The 21226-nt window shown below is 33.0% G+C and overlaps 2 protein-coding genes and 1 pseudogene across 4 annotated transcripts in view; 1 reads left to right on the top strand and 2 right to left on the bottom strand.

Moving 5' to 3' along the window:
• Window positions 1–21226, bottom strand: part of RAD54B (RAD54 homolog B) — a 107977-nt gene that overhangs the window by 57638 nt on the left and 29113 nt on the right. The gene's annotated exons all lie outside the window — the stretch shown is intronic.
• FSBP (fibrinogen silencer binding protein) lies at window positions 884–19356 on the bottom strand. Its single transcript, XM_036933213.2, has 2 exons — window positions 16861–19356; window positions 884–13118 (listed from the first exon to the last, which is right to left on the bottom strand). Exons 1-2 carry the CDS (start codon window positions 17232–17234, stop codon window positions 12599–12601), a joined length of 894 nt encoding a protein of 297 aa, XP_036789108.1. The 5' UTR covers window positions 17235–19356; the 3' UTR covers window positions 884–12598.
• LOC118906982 (CBY1-interacting BAR domain-containing protein 1-like) lies at window positions 6774–7698 on the top strand (annotated as a pseudogene).

Genomic DNA, 21226 nt, shown 5'->3' with positions numbered 1-21226 from the left:
GGATAATACTGACAACACATATAAAAGATGAAGGACTTATATCCAAAATGTATTAATAATTCTTACAGCTCAAAAATAATACAACAAATAAATTAATCGAAATGGACAAAAGTCTTAGATAACTCAGAAAAGAACATATACAAATAGCTAATAAATACATAAAAAGATGTTTAACATCATTAATCATCTGGGAAATGCAAATTTAAGACACAGTAAGATACACTTCACATCTACTGGGATGATTAATATAAAAAAGTCAGGTAATTACAAGTGTGGTGAGGATGTAGAAAAACTGGAACCCTGAAACACTGCTGGTAGAAATGTAAAACAGTGAATTCTCTTAGGAAAAGAGTCTTACAATTCTTGAAATGATTAAACAGAGTTACCATATAACACAGCAATTCCACTTGTAGGGATGTGCCCAAGAGAAATGAAAACATGTGTGCACACAAACACTTACACACGTGAATGTTTACAGCAAAATTATTCAAAATAACCCAAACCACCCAAATATCTATTCAACTGACAAGGAGGCAAACAAATGTGATATACCCATACAATGGAATATTATTTGGGCAAAAAAAGAATAAAGTACTAACATGCCACATGGATGAACTCTGAAACTATTATGCTAAGTAAAAGAAGCCAGTCACACACACACACACACAAAAAAAAAAAAAAAAAAAAAAAACATGTCATAAAATAAAATCCCATTCATCCGAAACGTTCAGAACAGGGAAATCTATAGAGATAGAAAGTACTTTAGCAACTACTTAGTGCTGGGAGTATGGGTGGGAATAGAAGGTGGGGGTGGTGTGCGACAGCTAAAGAACACAGTTTCTTTTTGAAGTGTTGAAAATGTTCTAAAATTGACTGTGGGGATAGTTGCACATAATAGTGACTATATCAAAAACATGAATTGTACATTTTATATGGGTGAAGTCTATGGCATGTGAATTATATACTAAAAAAGCTTCAAAAAAAAGAACATCGTAACACCACATGCCCACTAGAAAAACCTGACCATACTAAGTGTCCGCAGAGATGAAGAGCAACTGGAAATAACATATCCTGCTGGAAGTTATGCAAAACAGTACAACCACTTTGGAAATAGCTTGGCAAACTCTTGAAAAATTTAAACACACACATACTATACACGGCCATTCCATTGGACGGTATTTACCAAAGAGAAAAGAAAACATAAATCAAAACAAAACAAAACAAAATGCACGGCTTCAAGCTACTAAACCAATCCCCCAAAAGCCTGAAAGTCCATTCTAGTATGTTCAGATAATTCATACCCTCATCGTTGGCATTCATGGATTTAGACGTCAGTCTTGACTATCTCCAAATGACAAATTATCCTCAGAAACATCAAAGTTTGTTTCTGAAGAGAACAAATGATTCTTATGCAGCTTGAGTCAGCTATGCTCAGAATGCATGGCTCAATGGAAGGACTCGGGCTGCTGTAACCCTGGGCAGAAGCCAAGCAGGCAGAGGACTTTGGTGCAGTTGCCCCAGTTTCCTAGTCTTCCAGTGTATATATGCACAATGGGTAATTGCTATACACTTCTTTGGGGGAAAATATTCTCCTAATATACCTAGAAATATAATGTATAGTTTTTTATTCTCTTTTTCTACATTACTGTGATTACATCTCCTATGTGATAAAGTAAAATGTTATTTAATATCAGTATAATATTCTACTAAAAGGAAGTATCATAGTTTAATAAGTTCCCTACTGTTGGGCATTTGTTTTAGTTTTTACTATTTTACTCAATCTTTGTACAGCTCTGATTATTTGCTCAAGATAAAAATCTTAGAAATAAAATTATTGGTACAGAAGGTTTAAAGATTTTCAGACTCTTAATTTAGACTGGAAAATATTCTTCCAAAAAGGTTTTACCAATGATATTCCCACCAATCAAGTGTCCACTTCACTACACGTACATCAACACAATATATCATCTTAACCAATTTTTTCTAACTATACTTTTATTATTAAGATTATTATATAGTAAAATTGACTGTTTTCTTAGTGTACTGTTCTACAAATTATTATCGTAATTATAGACTCATTTAACCACAACCAGAATCAAGATACAGAATAGTCTCATCACCCCAAGACTGCCTCATACTGTTCCATTACAGTCAGCCATACCCTTGTCCTATCCAAAATCCCCAGCAAACACTGATCAGTTTTTCATCAATATAGTTTTGTCGTTTTTGAAAATGTCAAATAAATGGAACTCACACAGCACACAAACTTTTATGACTGGTTTCTCCCAATCTCAAAATGTCTTTGAGATTCATCCAAGTTTTTGCCTGTATTAGTAGTTTGTTCCCTCTGAATTGTACAAAATACGGAAAGGCGGTTGTTTGTAGCTCTTGACTAGCTATGAACATTCCTGTACATAATTTTGTGTGAACACTCATCTTTACCAAATCAGTATGTGGAAGTTATTTAACATTATAATTTGAATTCCATTATCAGCGGTAAAAATTTTTTTTATATATTTACATGTCCTCTTTGCTTGACTCCCCTAATTTCATCACTGGAGATATTCAACACTTAATTATAAAATAAACTTCCTGTTAGACAATTTTGCCTAACTGTAGGCTGACGTAACTGTCCTAAGCACAAAAAGGTAGGCCTAGGCTGAGCTGCAATGTTTGGTAGGTATGTTAAATATATTTCCACTTATTTTCAATTTACAGTGGGTTTATCAGCACATAATCCCACCGTTAAGTGGAAGATCTGTACTCCAATCGTTTCCAAACCAACCCTCCCTCAAAGCTGCCCTTGTTAAAAGGCCACTAAGAGCTCTTCGTCTGTAAATCCAGAGGTTATTTTTGTAGTCCTGAACAAAGTCTTCAAAAGCATTGGACAATGTTGACTACTTCCTCCTTGAAATACTACTCTATTTCTATAGTTTCTCTAACACACTTCAATTTTTCCAATTTTATGGTTGCTGCTTCTTAAACATCTTTACAGTTCATCAGATCTGAGTTCTAGGCCCTCTTGTCACTGTGCACCACTTCTTAAATTAGCTCATCTACTCTCATGGCTTCAACACCACTTCTGTACTAACTTACATATTCTTTCTCTAGCCCAAATCATGAATGTAGATCTGTTTATCTGTATAGCCAACTGCCTCCCAGACCTGTCACATAAATGACTAATGACATTTCAAACTCATCATGTCCCATTATCTTCTCTCCAAAAATTGCTCCTCCTTCAGTTTTCCCCTTTCTCAGTGAAGGTACCATCACACTTTTTCAAATAAAAAAAAACTGGAAGTTATCCTTATCATTCTTCACTTTCTCAGTTCCACAGCCAATCAACCATAAAATCCAGATGATTCTACCCCCTTCCTGGTCTCAAAGGTGTGTACTGTTTGCCTTCTCCATTGTCTACACTCTTTTCAAATCATCGTCTCTAATCTAGACTACTGTTCTATTACAGGATCTTCCCAACAGGTCTACTGAAACTTTCTCTTGCCACCTATTCCCTACAACCATTTTTCATGTTTACTGTATCTATTTTCAAAAGCAAATCTGACCATGTATCCTTCCTGCTTAAAATCCATTAGTTTTAATGGTCTTGATTGGGGTTTTTAGCATACACAAAAAAGATACAGGAGGCTTTGATCAGTTTTTTAACTCTAATAAAACATTTTCCAGTGTGCAATTTCAGCCAATTTAAATAAGTGATTTTTCCATTACTTCTACCAGTAGCAGTCACTGTGCACTGAAAGACTGGCTATATCTTCCTGTATTTTAAAAATCTGTTCTTGTTTTTCATTAGGTTATCCAGGAAAAAAATGTAATTCTGCAGGATTGCGGCAAAACAAGGGTAAAAAGAATGTCTTCATCAAAAGGGCAGGAAAAAATGTCATGAGTCAGATATCCTGTTGTATTCCCAGAGACAGAAAGAGTGGCTATTTGTGTCCAAGACCCTTCCTCTCACCAAAAAAAGGCTGAACAGAACAAAAGATAATAATTAAATTCTGAGAATTAAGAAATTACTTATAATTAACTTTGAAATACCATAACATTTTTCAGACTTAAGATATATCCTTTCTTTTGCAGAACAGCAGGAGGAGAAGAGCATGAACTAATCTGGCTGGGTTGGAATCTTGATTCTGCCACATACTAGTTTTGTGACCCTGGACAAGTACCCCTCCGTGCCAGTTTATAAATCTGTAAATGAATGTAATACTAATACCTACCTTGCAGACTTGTGGACATAGATCAGCTAATACACGTAAAACACTTTAAACAGTATTGGTCATGTAGCAAGAACTACATGTTAACTTCCATCATCATCATCTTACCCTCATCGTTTTCCCAATTTGTCCCATTTTAAATATAGGCCACAGGGCAGGGAAGGGAGAGGGTGAAGGGTTCTAAAAAGAAGAATGAAGATACTGGGACTTAAATATATGTGGAACATGATCTCCTATACCTAGAGTACTTGTAAAACATAAAGTATTGACTAATTTACTATGTCCCAGACTAACCATCCCTAATAATTCCACTTTAACTGTAATTTTTATTTCTAAACTTGGTTATCTTTTCCCCCTTGACCCTGTAATGTACTTCCCAAATCAATACCAAAAAATGGCCTGCATAAACAAGACATGAATGCCTATCAGCAAGACTCAAAAAGTTAAGGATGCTTAAAACCTTTGACAATAGAGAAATAGGAAGATAACATTATTTTAATACTGATAGTGGACATTATTGTCTTGATGTTTGCCAAGCATAGTTACTCTAGGGTTGGATGACTTAACTGTACATTCCATAAGCCCACCTTCAGTATTCTTTCTTTCCTTTTAAATATTCTAAATACATTGTTTTTGATAAAATTAATTAAAAGTAAAATGTCTCATATTAATCACATTCAACAAAGAATGTAAATCTCTTGTGGGTTTATTTGAGTTTTGAGATTAACAAAACCTACCAGAACTTTATGATTTGATAGTTTTTATTACACTAAAAATAATACATTAACATACAAATATTAATTACAGACACAAATTCCTTTGAACTGGTAGCCATCTATATTTTTTTTTAACTAATAAGAGACTAAATGTCAGCTAAGAATACATATCATAATGTACAAAATAAACCTAGAAGATATTTCTTTGCATTAAATATCATTTTCAGAATATTTTATGAGCATGACAGGGACTGTACATTCCATCATATTTTCAGTATCTCCTGTCAAGGCATATATACAATAAGTGCTAACATAGAAAACAAAAAATTAATAAATCTGCAATATTCCCAAGTATCTAGAGAATTCATTTAAGTACCAGAAAAGTTATTCATCAATTTCCAATCTGACAGTCCAATCATTAAACATGCAAAGCTTTACTAGGAAAAAAAACACAATACAATGTTGATGGAAATGTAAAATGGCATAATCACTTTGGGTAAAGGTCTGGCAGTTTCTTAAAAAGTTAAATGCACATCTTCCCTAATCCACTATTATATCCATAAAAAAATTATACAAGAATATTCACAGAATCTTTATACGTAACAGCCAAAATCTGGAAATAGCCCAGAAGTCCATCAAAAGATAATGGATACACAAACTGTGGTATATTTATACAATGGAATACTACTCAGCAGCAAAAAAGCAATGAACAAAGTAAAATGGATATTAAAAGTCTTCAAATGGTTGAAAGAAAACAGAAAAGAGGGTACACACTGTATCATTCCAATTATATAAAGTTTAGAACAGGCAAAACTTATCTATGATTTTTTTTAAAAATTAGAACAGTAGTTCCCTGAGCTGCCATGGTATTAATTAGGAAAGGGAAGGAGAGCACTTTCTGATGGTAGTAACATTCTTAATCTTGAGAAGGATTTAAGCTACACAGGTGTAGTCATTTGCCAAAACTCATCATTTAAGATTTGTGCATTCCACTGTTTGCAAATCATACCTAACACACACACACACACACACACACACACATACACACACACACAAACATAGAACTCCAGCTCATTAAACTTATGCTGAAATATTTAGGGGTAAAGTACTCTAATTCTGCAACTTGTTTTAAAATAACAGTTTTCTTTAAAAAAAAATGACTCAATAGATGGATAAATATATAAAAAAGCAAATACAGCAAAACATTAATTTCAGAATTTAGGTGTTAAGCACATGAATATTTACTGTGAAATGCTTTAGCTTTTTCTGTATATTTGAAGACTTTCTTAATCTTTGTAACAGAGATTAAGTCACACAATTTTAAAACACTGAAGATCTACTAACAAAGTGTAAGTCTAAAGATACATCCATTTTACTTTAAATTGGGCTGAATTAAGTAGTATTTTTATTTCTTGATATTGCTTCCCATATTTACAAAGCAATTGAAAACTAAAAATAATACAAATTCAAATTATAGCTACTAGTTTTAATTAAACAATTTAAAAGATATATAAAAATATATTGAGATACATCAGGCAGCAGGCACGCGCGTCGAGCGCGGCGGCGGGTCTCTGGGGAGGCTGCCGGGACCCTCGCGTGCCCTCGCAGTTTTGCCCTTCGGGCGCCTTCTCCGCGCTCCCGCCGACTCCGGCTTTGACCGCGGGGGCGCGCGCCGCGTTGCCGTAGAAATGCCGGGGCCCTGGCCGGCCCGGGGGCGCGCAAGGCGGGCGCTCGGGCTCCGGGCGGCGGTGGCGGCGGCGGCTGGCGCCCTAACGCTGGCTCGGGCGGCGTGGAGCCCGTTATTGGGCCCCAGCCTCGGATCCCCAGACCTGTACGAGGCAAGATGATGAGGCGCAGCTTAGAAAATCGGGATGCCCAAGCCAGACAACTTCAAGATGCTGTTACAAATGTGGAGAAGCACTTTGGAGAGCTGTGCCAAATCTTTGCTGCTTATGTGCGGAAAACTGCCAGACTGCGAGACAAAGCAGACCTCCTGGTGAATGAAATCAACGTGTATGCCTCTACAGAAACCCCACATTTAAAGCAGGGCCTGAAAAACTTTGCTGACGAGTTTAACCAACTTCAGGATTATCGACAAGCAGAGATTGAAAGACTTGAAGCCAAAGTAGCTGAACCTTTGAAAGCTTATGGAGCCATTGTAAAAATGAAACGTGATGACCTCAAAGCAACATTAACATCAAGGAATGGAGAAGCTAAACAATTAACTCAGAAAGAACACGTCAGCGAAACCCATCTGATAACGTTATTTCACAGGCAGAAACCGAACTACAGAGAGCTACAATGGATGCTACCCGAACAACACGTCATCTAGAGGAAAACTATTGACAATTTTGAAAAGCAGAAAATAAAGGATATAAAGACCGTATTTTCAGAATTTATCACTATCAAAATGTTATTTCATGGCAAAGCTTTAGAGGTCTACACTGCTGCCTATCAAAATATATAAAAGATTGATAAAGAGGATTTAGAGGTTTTCCGAAATTCTCTTTATCCACCAGATTATTCATCTCGTTTAGATACCGTAAGAGCAAATTCAAAATCACCTCTTCAGAGATCACTGTCAGCCAAGTGTGTATCTGGAAAAGGACAGGTATCCATCCACCTGTCGACTAAGAAAGGATCAGCAAGCAGAAGATGATGATGAAGAGGATGAAGACTTAGATGCTACAGAAGAAGAAAATTAATTTTCTTAAGTAAACTTCACATTTCCATGTTCAACTTAAATGATCTGGAATCCAAAATTACTAAACTCTAAAACATTATATTGACTTGATATGTTAAACCTATAAATGAAATCCCATTGAAAATGGAAAATAATTAAAGGCAATTTATTCTGAGCAAAAATGAAGGTTTTAAAAAATACTACAAACCAGTCACTTCAACATCCCATCTAGCATTATATGATCTTTTTTGTAAATGTTCCTTTTTTAAAAAATTATGTTTCAAAAGTATTTCATATTAATGTACTACGCCTGGTTGAGGTTTCAGGATAATTAGGTGAGAAAAAATATATCTAATAATTCCACTAATGGTTAAGATACAATGTTTTCATCAGAAAAGGGTCCTAGATAGCTCTGATTAAATAGAAATTCTGTTCTATAAAGCCTTAATCAAAAAGCAAGTTTTTTCCCCCACTGTTAGAACAACTTTAAATTTCATTTGATAAATAAATTTACTTTTCAACAAGAGTGTAATCACTCTTGATTAAAGGTAATGGGACACTGATATCAGTGTTTTACAACTATACATAAAACATAAATTTTAGCTTTAAAAAAAAGCAACATTCAACATTCAGCCCAATTCTGGTTTTAAAATGAAAATTCTATCATAATAAATAAAGCACTATACATGGTACAACAATTTTGGAAAGCTCTAATTTGGTGGAATGTTGCCTAAGATAACAACATGGGAAACCATGAATCATTAACAATTCTATAAAAATTTTACCAAACTACTAATTAATAAGAGTATATAGTCACTTTTGTTTCTGAAAATATGAAACAATCAGAGCCTTCAGTGTGTCTGATGCTTTTTTTATTTGGGTGGAGAATTGTACTTTTGTTATTTCATGGACCCCAGTCAGGCACATAAAAATTTTTTTAACTTACAAAATCATAAAAGCAGTTAGTTACTCCTAACAGAAAAAGACTTTCTACAAAGCAAAGAAAGAAAAAAAATATTGAGCCAATTTCTCAAAACCACAGATTTAGCATGTTGAATTAGGTTGCATATTCTAAGAACTTATTCTTTTGTATTTCTTACATATTGCAACCATAATTTATCTAATTACATCTAAGTATTTACAATTGAATTGCATCAAATATTAGTTTTGAGAATTTATGGATCTTAAATGGAAAAACAATTTTGATATTTAGACATGGTACATTTGGTATCTACTATAACACTGTCATCTAGATACATTTATTTTATTTATGTCTCATCCAAAAATTTTACCTTAACAGTACTGAATTGTTTTATGACACAGAGTACACAAATCAGTACGATGTATTACCTTGTATTTAAAAGAACATGTACCAACAAAGCATTTAACCACTATTATCTATAGTATATATTAAATACAATCATTCACACTCTAAATTATTTAAGCATGTCTATTTAAAATTTCACATTATCCCAGAAAACGCATGGAAAAAATTCATATTTTAAACATTCTCACATAAGATGCAACAGGGTAGAGTGAATCTTTCAAAAATGAAATAACACCACGTTGATGTCAAATTATACAAAAAAGTACTTAATTTGAATATTTTAAGATATCTGCCATTTTTAGAAAGAGATTAACTTTAACTTTTTCAGGATGTCATTATAAATCATATGTGATTGAGAAAATCCTAAGTTACAACAATGTATCATTTTGATATGGATAAAAAAGGTGGCAAAAATAATCTATATACTCTCTAAATACTATATATTAGATGAAATATTTTGCCTTAGTACATTTTTCAAAATTAATATATTTCTATAGAATTGAGCCCACATTTTAAAAATAACTCTTCCCTATGTTTTCTCAGCATCACATTTTGTAGGCAAAGCTCATGGCCTTTGTAGTTGTCTATGGCATGTAGGATGTCTGATGGCTTCAGCTGTATTCCATTAGCACCTAGCAGAACTTGCCCCTTACAGTCCCCTTAGCAAAACTTGTCCTCAACAAAAATTGCTAATGTAAGTTGATAAGTAGTCAAAAAACTCTAAAGTCTCAATATCAAAAAGAAAAAGGCTTTTTAGCTCAGAATTTTCTAAAAGACTGTGCAAGATAATAAATAAATAATAAACACCTCCAAAAACAGTTAAATGGTCAAATAAGTTTTCTTTATACAGCATTTCTCATAAACTAATATGCTACTTACAGGTACCTGGGTGGAGAGGTGGCTATACACTGGAGCAAATTATAAGCATTTAAATTTTTGCAAATTAAAATTAAACAAGATTCACTCAGGATAATTGCTACAGCAAACTCACTGCAATGTGTGCAATTCTAGTGTTTAAAAATGTGTAAAGTAAGGTTTTTTACTCTACTTAGCCCTAAATGCTAAGGAATTTGTCACCTGACACAAGTAAAGAAACAGTCTTGAACAATACTGGAGAAAAATATGACTGTAGCAGACTATGTTTACTCTATTTTATGGGCAGCAAAATAAATTTTCAAGGATGATTTTGTATATACATTTTTCTACTTTACACATAAATTTTAGAACCTAACCACAAAAAAAGACGTATGTTGCACTGTTTGAAACCAGAACTCTTTCCCTAGAAACATCTCATAGAATTAATGTTCCACAGAACACACTTTGAAAAACTTTGATATAGCTGCACAAATTCCACATTTAAATTGAACATTCACCAATTCTGAGTCATAGCATGCTGAGACAGTAATATGAATTTCATTATATATAGTAATTTGCTTTCAATAATTTTAAAATGTTTTATCTACAAGGATGTATTTAGTAGAATTATATTGTAAAAACATTGTCTCAAATTAGATAAGATTCATTAGACTGAAAGAAAAGTCACAGAACAGATTAAAGATCATACTGTCTAAAGAATATATCATATTATAACATTCAAGGCATTTTTATAATAAAATATTTAACTCTAATAGCAGATATAAAATACCAATGAAATTAAGCAATCAGCAAGCTAAAATAGTAGCATGAGTCCATTTGATTTTTTATTCTTTCTTTTTCAATAGCCATAATCAAAATTTTGGATTTAACTTCCTCTTACTAAATGCCATTATAACACCAACTCTCAGCTCTAATTTATCTCCCCCTAACCAAAAGCCTTCAATAGCTTCCCATTGTCCATTCAAGTTTGATTCCTTAAAAATGGCATTTAATGCAATCCATAATCTGGCACCAACTTCCAAACTGATATCCCTCAATTCACCTTCACCTGCTCCTCTTTTCAACAAAATTTTTTGAGAATCTAGTATGATTTAAGCACCAAGCTAAGTTCCAACTCTATTCCAGTGGTTCTCAAACTTTAGCTTGCATCAGAATCTCTAACAGGTTTAATAAAACAGATGTTGGACTCCCCCTTGAGTTGCTGATTCAAAAGGAATGGACTTACATTTCTCACAAGTTCTCAAGAGATGCTGATGCTAGTGGTCAGGAACTACTCTTGGTGAGCATAACCCTACCATAAAGACAACAAACTGGAAGCCCATTAGCTGAATAAGGCCCACTGACATGTTTTGTCTGTGTAGTGTTTTAAACACATTTTGTATTATCCTCATTTTAAAATTGGAAAACTTCACACAAAAATGCAGATTTCTGGCTTATTTCTGCATGCACGATTCTACTAGAGCTCAGTCAAGTGAGAAGTCCTAGTCCAGGTAACCACAGCCCTAACTGGCCCTCCCTATACCCACTTGAAATCACCCGGCTTAGCACTCACTATATTGTGCTAGTACACTGACCCATTTTTCCCCATACTCTATGCCTTTTTCATGCTGCTCACTCTCACTTACTACCTACCTCATTTTAAAACCTGGCTTAAAAATTCTTCCTCAACAAAGCCCAGCAAAAATAGAAATCTTTAAGTAATATACATATTAAAGATTTAACTTAAATTTAGTATGTGTACTTTCAAGAATCGAAGTTTTATTTCCACAAATACTAAAACAGCAATATTTATTTTAAAAATTATAGATTATATAATAAATTATAAACATTTTTTGCTATTTTCAGTCTATGTAAAATTTTAACTTTGTTCTTTGAAATTTTTACTGTTTTTTTCTTACTATGACAGAAATCTTTTATAGAATAAGACATTAAAAGTGAATTAAGACATATTAAATCTTACAGCCAAAATATGTAATACCTAAAAGAGAAATATCTTACTAGAGAAAAAAGGAAGGCAGAATGGAGAGTAACTGATATAATTCTTCTGATTTCAATACCTACTAATCCTTAAAAGCAATTTAAAAATAAATGCTTCTAATTTTTTAATATGGAAGATATTTTAGTGGATCTTTACTTCCATGGAATAGCAGGGGGAAAATCACAGTGAGACAAAAACTGAGCGCTGGTCCTTGCTCTGCCATAATAGCTTTTGTTCCAGTAAGTAAGTCATCGAGCTCTCCCTGGACCTCTAAATTGAAGAGGTGGGAAAAAGTGATCTGCAAATAACTTTCATCTCTAAAATACTAGGACTTCTCCTTCAAAATATGAAAGCATAAAATCAATGTAATATAAACAAGTTTCTGTTTACTAGGCGAGTATTGCTTCTAGACTGACTTAAAAACCTTAAACTACAGCTTTCAAAGCTCTAATTTTAAATGTTAAAGACTCAGAACTTTGAAAGAATATATGTTTGTACGTATACTCACATGTTATATTTTAATGATAAAAATAAAACATTTTTTGTAAGGCCAACAACTAAACTTCTTAGAAAGTTGAAGGAAAACAAAAATATATATATACCCATGCCAACCAATCAATAAATTGTAGTATATCTCAAAAGAAAATTAAATAATTAGAAAATCATGTCAAAAAAGTTTTTCATAATAGGGTAACAGTATTTTTAAAGAATATGTATTCTGCTTCAGGATATTCCCAGATAAAAATAATTTGGCCAATATTAATCAAGTTGCCAGATTGAAAAAAAATCTTAGAAACTATTATATTCAGGCAGATCATGCTGTAAGCGAATTGCTTTCAGCTTTTCCACTTCAATTTTTGCTCTTAGCAGCTCTTCCTCTAGCTGCTGCCTTCTTTTCAATCCATCCCTCTTTTCCTGAACATATAATCCAAAATTTTTTTGATTTTCTAAAATTATCCGATGCTCCTCTTTCAGCATTTGTAGAATCTGAGGATCATACCCTAATTGTGACCTAAAGTGTTCTCCATTCTCATGCTGAAAAAAATCACCTCTCCTTGGAATAGAAGATGGAGATGATGTCATTCTCATATCAACAGAGGAAAGTGATGGCGACAAAGATCTTTCCATAACATGTACTAATTCATGTTCTTCTCTTTGCTTTAAAGTAGCACTCTGCTGAGAATTTAAAATCAGTGAAGGAGGGGGCTTAATGTCTTCTTCTTGCTTCACCTCCACTGTTATAGCAACTGGATGGTGATCCAACATTAGTGAACTGGTACCAGCCTGTGCTTCCTCATCCAAGTTTGCACTACAGCACACAAAAAAGCATTATAAAATGTAAATCAAATGAAGACAAGGGTATATTTATAGCATTACTTCATATTTAATATACATTAAATTATCAATCTTTAAAGCTATCAAGAAAATTATGAAAGAAAAAAATGTTTAACCCTTGGAGTAACAGATTAAAATGATGAAATTTAGGATTTCAAGAAAACACACTTGTAACTCCTATTCTTAACTTTAAAAGGACAGAAAATTACAAATATCACACAAGGTCAATAAAGTAAATAAAACAAAAAAGTAAGTTTTAATGCTGTTAAAGAGACACCAATTGTCCATATAAGCCTGACATTGTTAAATGGTATCGAGGGCCTTTTAATGCTTTCTGGGACTTGCTATTCAACACCTCAGTCCTAGATCTCCTGCTTTTGCTCTCCTAGACTGATCTAAAAATCACCGAGCTCCATGTCTTCTAGGACAGTGGAAGGCCATCTATGTCTATGAGAGGTATGTATTTCTGTACTCGTCAAAAAAAAAGTTTTGTATGGCTTTGGGTATGCTTGACTCTCGGGGGGTTATTTTAACAATCCAATTTTAGATGCAATGGCATTCACCCTTTACCTGTCCTAAAATGCATGACTCAATTGTTCTTTCTGTCTTTCAATGTTTGATCAGGTAAAGTGCACAGGTCAAAGGTTTATATCCACCACTGCATCCCCAACACTTAGCACAATATAGTATTTGGAACCTAGTGGGTGCTCATCATATGTTGAATAATTGAATAAATAAAATAGTTTCCTTAATGCAATATTTTTAATGGCCTTTATAAATTGCAAGCTTATTAAATTTAATAAAATATCCACTCCAGTTTCAGCAAACTTTGACATGACAATATTTGTTAATAACAAATACAATGTACCTTAAATTCTGTTTTTTAAGAAAACTTTTAAAAATAATTTGATGTATAATTGAAGCTGCTAATTAAAAATATATAATTTTGTTTCTTGAGGGTCTTAAAATTTATGCTTTCGCCTAACTTAAAAGTAAAAGTTATATAGAGGGAAAAAATTATTGGAACATTAAGAGGAAAATGCTATCCTTAACGTTATTTAGAGAACATTTTGCAAATGATAAATAAGTAGCATAGTTAAGAATACATTTTACATGAAAGATGAAAATACTGGACCAAGTTCAAGTAGAACATAAGGAAAAAAATTAAAACTTCCCATATGTCCCTTACTAATGTGACATTAAATTGCTAGAAATATCAGATATTTTTCTTAGGGACACAAATCAAATAACAAGAGATATAGTATGTTATGAAAAATCTATTTGTAGATCTACAAATTAAATAAATCCCTTCATTTTCATTCTTGCCTTTTCTGTCATCTTATGACTTTCAAAAGCAAAACAAGAGAATATAAATGTAATTCAAATTAGCAAGAGTTACTTTTATTAACCTCTCTAAAATCTGGAATGGCAAATTCTTAAAACTACTGACAAAAATTAAACTTTTTAAATCTACATAATTAATCTTCCAAATTAGCATGTATAACAAAGTATAAGACTCATATTTAGACATATACTCCTGTGTAAATTTAAAATATGCCTTATATCCGGAATATTCCATTCTATTTTAGTTGGAACATTATAAGTAAGGCACACAAAGTAAAATATTAAAAATAAGTGCTTTAGAGAAGGTCCCAAAAATGATAAGCAGGAGTTCTAAAACTTATGAATATAAATTTTAAGGATCAAATAGCTTACAAAAACACAAAACATAATCTTAGAAGTAAAAATAAAGACAAATATCAATGTGTTATAGAGATAGCCTTACAAATTACATATGTATTTTTAAATACATTAAATAATATAGGCAATAATTTTTCCTTTTTAAGAATGGAGTTTGGTGAGATTAACAGGCATATTTACACAGAAACATAATTAAGACTATAGAATAAAAACTTCTGAGATAATTATTAAGATTCAAGATGACATAAATCAAATAAGTCTAAGCATATTAAATATATTAAACAAAAGTGTTAACAGAAAATGGCACCGGACACTAACACAAATAAGCATTTAAAGGGCTTATTTCTAATATTCTGCCCTTTAAAATGTGAAACATTGTTCAAACAGTAGGTATAGAAATATGTAAATCAAGTAACTCATTTTATCAGAGAAATGTTACCATCCCAAAAGACTGATTGTATGTGTGTATATGTATTATATTATGTTGTATGTATATACATAGTCAAAATGTAAGCAGATACTTGTATATTATTTCTCTTCTATATTCACTGTTCTTAAAATATACAACTGAAACTACAGTTTCTCTGTGTATTTTCAAATTACAAAAACCTCTACTTAATACCCAAAAGCTAGTTTTATACCTGTAATACAAAAGGGCACTTTTTTCTATGGTTTGAAGGGAGAAAAGTTTTTTAGTAAGTAGCACATGTAAAATAGTCATACTGTAGAGTTGTTTTTGACATCCAGCATATTAGGATTCAATCATTGTCATCACATTCTTAAGCAATGGTCCCCTGAATTAAAACATTGTTATCAATGTCCCAGATTCCCACTGGTGTTTTTTTTTTTTACTATGCTATTAACTAGAAATAAGCAGTATATGGTAAGAAGCTGGGCTCAGAAAAATTATCCTAATAATCAAAGTAACAAATATGTTTGTTATATTCCCCCATTTTACCCCCTCTTATTCTCCTAAATTCCAAAGGATTTCACAGGTAATCAATAATTTTGCTTATATATTGACTCCTCACCGATACAAAAGCACATTGTAAAGCTTTGTTTGAAAGGGTCCCTCAATTAACATGGAGTTTACAGTTTGTTTAAATTACCTTAAATGGTTCTGAAGAAGAATGTAGCTGCCACTGTTATCCTTACCAGTGGTTAAAATCTGAATTGATGGTAAAATAACAGTTGTGAAGATTCCCAGGCAAGGGGATATGTAGAGCATATATTTAACAACAACAAAAATTCTAAACCTGTAAGAAACCAGTTGCTCTTACTGGTATTTTAAAATTCATAGTTTGATATCTTTGCAGAAGTATAGGTGAGCTTACCCTTTCCTGTATATGACCTAAGACCAAAGTGAAACTAGACCATTAATGAATAAAAACAACAAAAACTTCTAATTTTATTAAGTGATCTGGGTCCCTATTTCGGCATTAACTCCTTTGCTTGTGTTTATCTTTTTAATTTTGAATATAAGTTAGAAAAATAATTTAAACTGCCTTAATTTACATGTTATTAATAAAGTTAATTCAGTTTTTAGCTCAATTAATATTCAGTAAGTGTAGATAGGGACAATTCATAAAAAACAAGGGTTCCATTTCTTCTGAAACTGCTAACATTATATAAAACTGAAAATTCCAATGAAATGTGGTCTTAAATAAAAAAAGAAAAAAGTTATCCTTCAGAACCTAATTAAACAAGTTAATTCTAAAGCTTAAAAAGTTTGTGAGGTGATGTCACAAATTTCAACCCATTTAGTTCTCCCTACCCTTCTTAGAAACTAGAAGGAGGGAAGGGGGAGGGGAAGACAATAAAAAGTGGCTTAAATCAAATGCAGCAGAAAAATTCCTTATAGCCTCACTTTTCCTTTTTAAGATTGTAAAACAAAGACACTATTCATTGCTCCCCTAGTGGGGATGTTTACTATGCATATCTCTATCACAACTAAGCCAGAGCCCAATACATAGGAGGTGCCATAATTTTCCACAAGTAAAGAAAATAAAGCTTACCTTTGTATGTGGTTCCTGTCTCTTACCAGGCAAAAACTGGAAATCTGGGGAATCATCTCCATAACTTTCTTGGTTGGCTCAGAAATATTGCTTTTAAAATCTGATTGGGTCTGTTTTTGCTGCAATAGCTCCTGTTTGGCATATTCTTTGAGCCTTTTGTAAAGGGTGCGTAGGCCCTGGGCTGTTCGAGGAGGGCGATCTACTCCAATTGCATTATAGTTAACTGCTATGATATCCCAACATCTATTCTTTTCCACTATTACTGAATGTTTATTAGTGTGTTCTTCGAGAATTTTAACATATGGCTTCACCAGCTTTAGCAAATCAAGCTTTTCAGATAAGGTAAAATTGGAAGACCTAGCCTTTCCTACCATTGTTCTTTTCAAATTAAGTAGGCAGCTTCTGAAACCACCAAGCAGCCTTCAGCTCTGCTCAGCTCTTTTCACAAACAGAAAAAGATCAGGCTTAACTAGGCTAGCCTCATTTAGGCCCACGCCTACAGGGGAGGGTTTATTAAAATTCCTCCAGCTTAAGCTGACGCAGGTTCAGGAAATCTGCTTAAGCCAAGCCTGACCTACATAAAGCTTCTCACTGAATACAGGAAGGCACAGGCAAAACACACTTGTGTATAAAGAGAACAGCTCGAGATAGGATTTAATACACAAAGGTCTAGAGATAAGTATGGAACACAGCTAAAAATTAGCTAATTTAGTGAGAATATCGAATTTCCACACAAATATGCCTATCTTAAAACTGCACTGCAGTATCACTTTAATAAAAACAAAGGAGGAACTGGTTTTGTGTTATTTATTTACAAATCCGGTAGACAGAAAAATGAAAAACTAAAGATATGAGTGGTGATTCCTAACAGAGCCCCTAACCACTGTTTTCTAAGCTGCTGTTCTCTTCCAAAATCTGCATAATGCTGGTCCTGCTGTCAATCAGGAATTGCATATCCTCTAGCTAGTTAGGTTACACCCAGACTCAGACTCCACAGTAAAGCTAAGCTTCTCCTTCACTTTACAGTCTACAGAAGCCACTGCATATTTTTTCCAGTCATTTACAAAAATATTTTTGTTGAACACTAAATCTAAAAAGCAGATAAGAAATGTTTTTGAAGCAAGGGATTTTTCTACCTATAATGTATGTGAATATGCTAGCCTGCTTTATCATGTGTAAAAAACACCACTCACAGAGAGAACAGCATAATCATGCCTTAAGACTGCACACAACAAAATTGCATTTGCTATTATTATAGAGTAGGCTTTTTTATTTAGCTGTATTCACACAATTTGGACTATTTAAAAACAAAACAGACCCAAAATGGAGTCACTTATGCTAAGTCTCAAGTCACCAAACTGAGAGTTAATTAGTTTCACAGTTTCAGCTCCCTCAGAAATGGAGTCTTAAACCAGTCAATCAGGAACTACTTGATTAGCACCTAGTGACCTGTAACCTGCCTGACAGACACCTGCCATCCCCTAAAGGAAAGTACATGGACCTTGCCACAGTCACTTTTGCTGGTGCAGCTTCCTTGTTTCCCCCTCCCTTCTGCCAATAGAAGTCCTTCATTTTATACAGCTCCTTGGAGCTCCTTTCTGTGTGCTAGATGGGAAGCTGCCCAACTCATGAAAACTTGAATAAAGCTAGTATGATCTTTAAAATTTACTCAGTGGATAAATAAATATATAAAATTGGCTCAGTAAAATTTTGTTTTTTAACAAAAGTAAACAACTAGTCTAACCATTTTGCAAAGGGCCTAGTTTGTGTGCTTAAAATATATTTTCAAATCCCAGTCTAAAAACATGAAAAATAACAATGTAAGAAAAATAAGTCTATTTTCACCTGATATGTACATATATCTCTAGATAAGAAAATGAATGAGAACAGACTTGAACACAGTTCCATTCAGTCAACACTTACTGTACAACCCTTTAAAATGCTCCCAATCACTGGGCAATGCCCAAGGAAAACAAAGCTGAATCTAGATACAGCCCCTATCCAGGGAAATTCTGGATTGTAAATTCTGGATGGTAATTCTACAGAAATGCCAGAAATTTCAATTATCTTGCTTTTCATTATTTCAATGGAAGAGAAGCAAATTAAATTTACTTCATTCTTACTGTAAGCCAGATAATGAGCTAGCAGCTTTAAATGTGTTATCTGTCAGGAAAAAAAGTGAAAGATTGCTGGGTGTTTTATGGAATGCTAGGTGTTATCTGGCATACCATACTGGGTAATCTGATTCTTTAGTAGTCCTAGCCTTTCACTGTCTTTAAGCAGTTCTATTGCTCAGTAAATTGTAGAAAATAGTAATACAAATTATTCTTGTTCACAGGAATGCAAATTGAAAATTCACCTGCCCCAACAACCTGACCACAGGTACCCAAAGCAAGAACACAAAATACATACTGTCTTTTAGATAATATTTTTAGAATAACATGTATTATGTTATGAAGTGAAATATTAATAAACATGAAAAACTATTCAGTCCACTAATTACCAAGGAAATGTACACTAAAAATTATTTTATTTTCATCTATAAGATTGGCAAAATTCATAAATTGAAAATCTCAACAGTGGATGAGGGTTAAGAGCAAATAATCTCCTATATTGTGATAGTGTAAAATAGCCTTTTGGATGGCAATCTGAGAGTATTAATAGATCACGTGTAAAACAACCTTCTAAAATTAGTTATTTTACTTCTCAGAATCTACCTTGGAAAAATACTCAGATACACACAAGGAGTAACAAAGTATTCTATGTAGTTGTACAATGTTGGAAGCCATTTAAAAGCACATCAGATGGGGACAAGTTAAAATCACTGGAGTACATACTGTTGTCTACTCTAGGACTCCACTGTCCAATACAGTATCCATTACTACATGTGGCTATTGAGCATTTTAAATGTAGTGAATGGGACTAAGGAACTGAATTTTAAATTTTATTGAATTTTAATTAATTCAAACTTAAAATTTTTTAACTGAAGCAGCATATTTTTCCATTAAAGACTTTATTGTTTTGGTAGAACTAAATTTTACTTAACTCTTTCATTATGTATGATTCTGTTGTTTCTGATATTACTGACAAGAGCTTCTTCCTTGACCAAACTTCAGCTATGCTCCACTGAACCATCTTCTCAACTAGGCCTTGGCATTGACAGCCTGCCAGACCCAGATTTGGCAAGAACCCTGCTAAACCACTTTATCAAGAATCTCTCCACCTGGATACCTAACCAAATCCTCATACCCCCACCCTTAATACCTAACCAAGTTCCTCTCAGTAATTTTTCACCCCTGACTCTCGTACTTTACCCATTGTCTATAAATCCTCTCCTATTGGGAGGTGAGTTCACTCTCTCCCGTACTACAACAGTCTTGACTAAAGTTTTCTTGCCTGCTTAACTTGTCCAGTGCAATTTTTCTTTGACATTACACATAATCACATCACCAGTGTGGTCAACCTTAACGAACTGATTCTGAATGAATGTTTTTTTCCATGCACTGTTGCAACATTTAATGGAGTTGAAAATTTTATGCAGACAGAAAAAATTACAGTGATATCCTAGGTAAATTGTAATTGATTATTAATCTGAAATATTTATTACTGTTTTAATTATAATTATTTTTCTAGGTAAAAAGTAAATGGGCAAATTTTTAAATATAAAAAGTATATATTATTCATGCAGAATCAAGTAGCGATACAAAAGCTAGTATTCTTATTGGAACAGTGAAGAAAAACACAAGAGAAAGAGACTGGAATAAGGCATATCACAAATTTCACGATGAACAACAATGCAATTTGCTACCAAAAATGGCTATTTACTGTGTAAAATATTTTAAAGATAGTAAGCTAGACAATATTAAGAGACACTGTCAACAAATACACAGTAAATCTGACAAGAAGATTCCTCTCAACAAATAAGAACTGATAAAGTTTGTTCACCTCAAATCAGAATTAAATATCCAGAAATATTTTTAAATATTATGTTAACATGGTCTGAGCTTATGACTTTGGTCAGATATAAAATGGGTTGGTTTTATCACAAAAAATATAATAAAACCATTTTTAGACAGAGATAGTTAAATATATATACTATTTCACTTATAGAAATTTTGTTAGAAAATTATGGGAGAAAGATTTTTTTAATATATTTTTTTAATGAAAGATCTTCAATATAACCTATAGAATACAAGACCACATATCAAACATCAATTGATACAATATTTTAAAAATCACAAATACTTTTTAGATTTAAATGAGTTGTAAATGTAAGAGATACTGCTCTATTAATACCTGAGTCACATCTTAGCTCAAAGATTTCCAAATTTACAAAGAAATGCTATCAATTTATGACCAAATATAT

Source organism: Manis pentadactyla, chromosome 3 (assembly GCF_030020395.1).
Source record: "Manis pentadactyla isolate mManPen7 chromosome 3, mManPen7.hap1, whole genome shotgun sequence".
NCBI classification, from domain to species: domain Eukaryota; kingdom Metazoa; phylum Chordata; class Mammalia; order Pholidota; family Manidae; genus Manis; species Manis pentadactyla.
The sequence above is the reverse complement of the archived record's forward strand: the minus strand, read 5'-3'. Positions and strand labels throughout refer to the sequence as shown.

What these genes read in the sequence shown, in the direction of transcription:
- FSBP (XM_036933213.2), bottom strand. Translation starts at nt 17,234, where the DNA reads ATGGTAGGAAAGGCTAGGTCTTCCAATTTTACCTTATCTGAAAAGCTT. An exon ending in GACAGGAACCACATACAAAG is followed by an intron (nt 13,119 to 16,860) that starts GTAAGCTTTATT and finishes TGTGTGCTGTAG; the next exon opens with TGCAAACTTGGATGAGGAAG.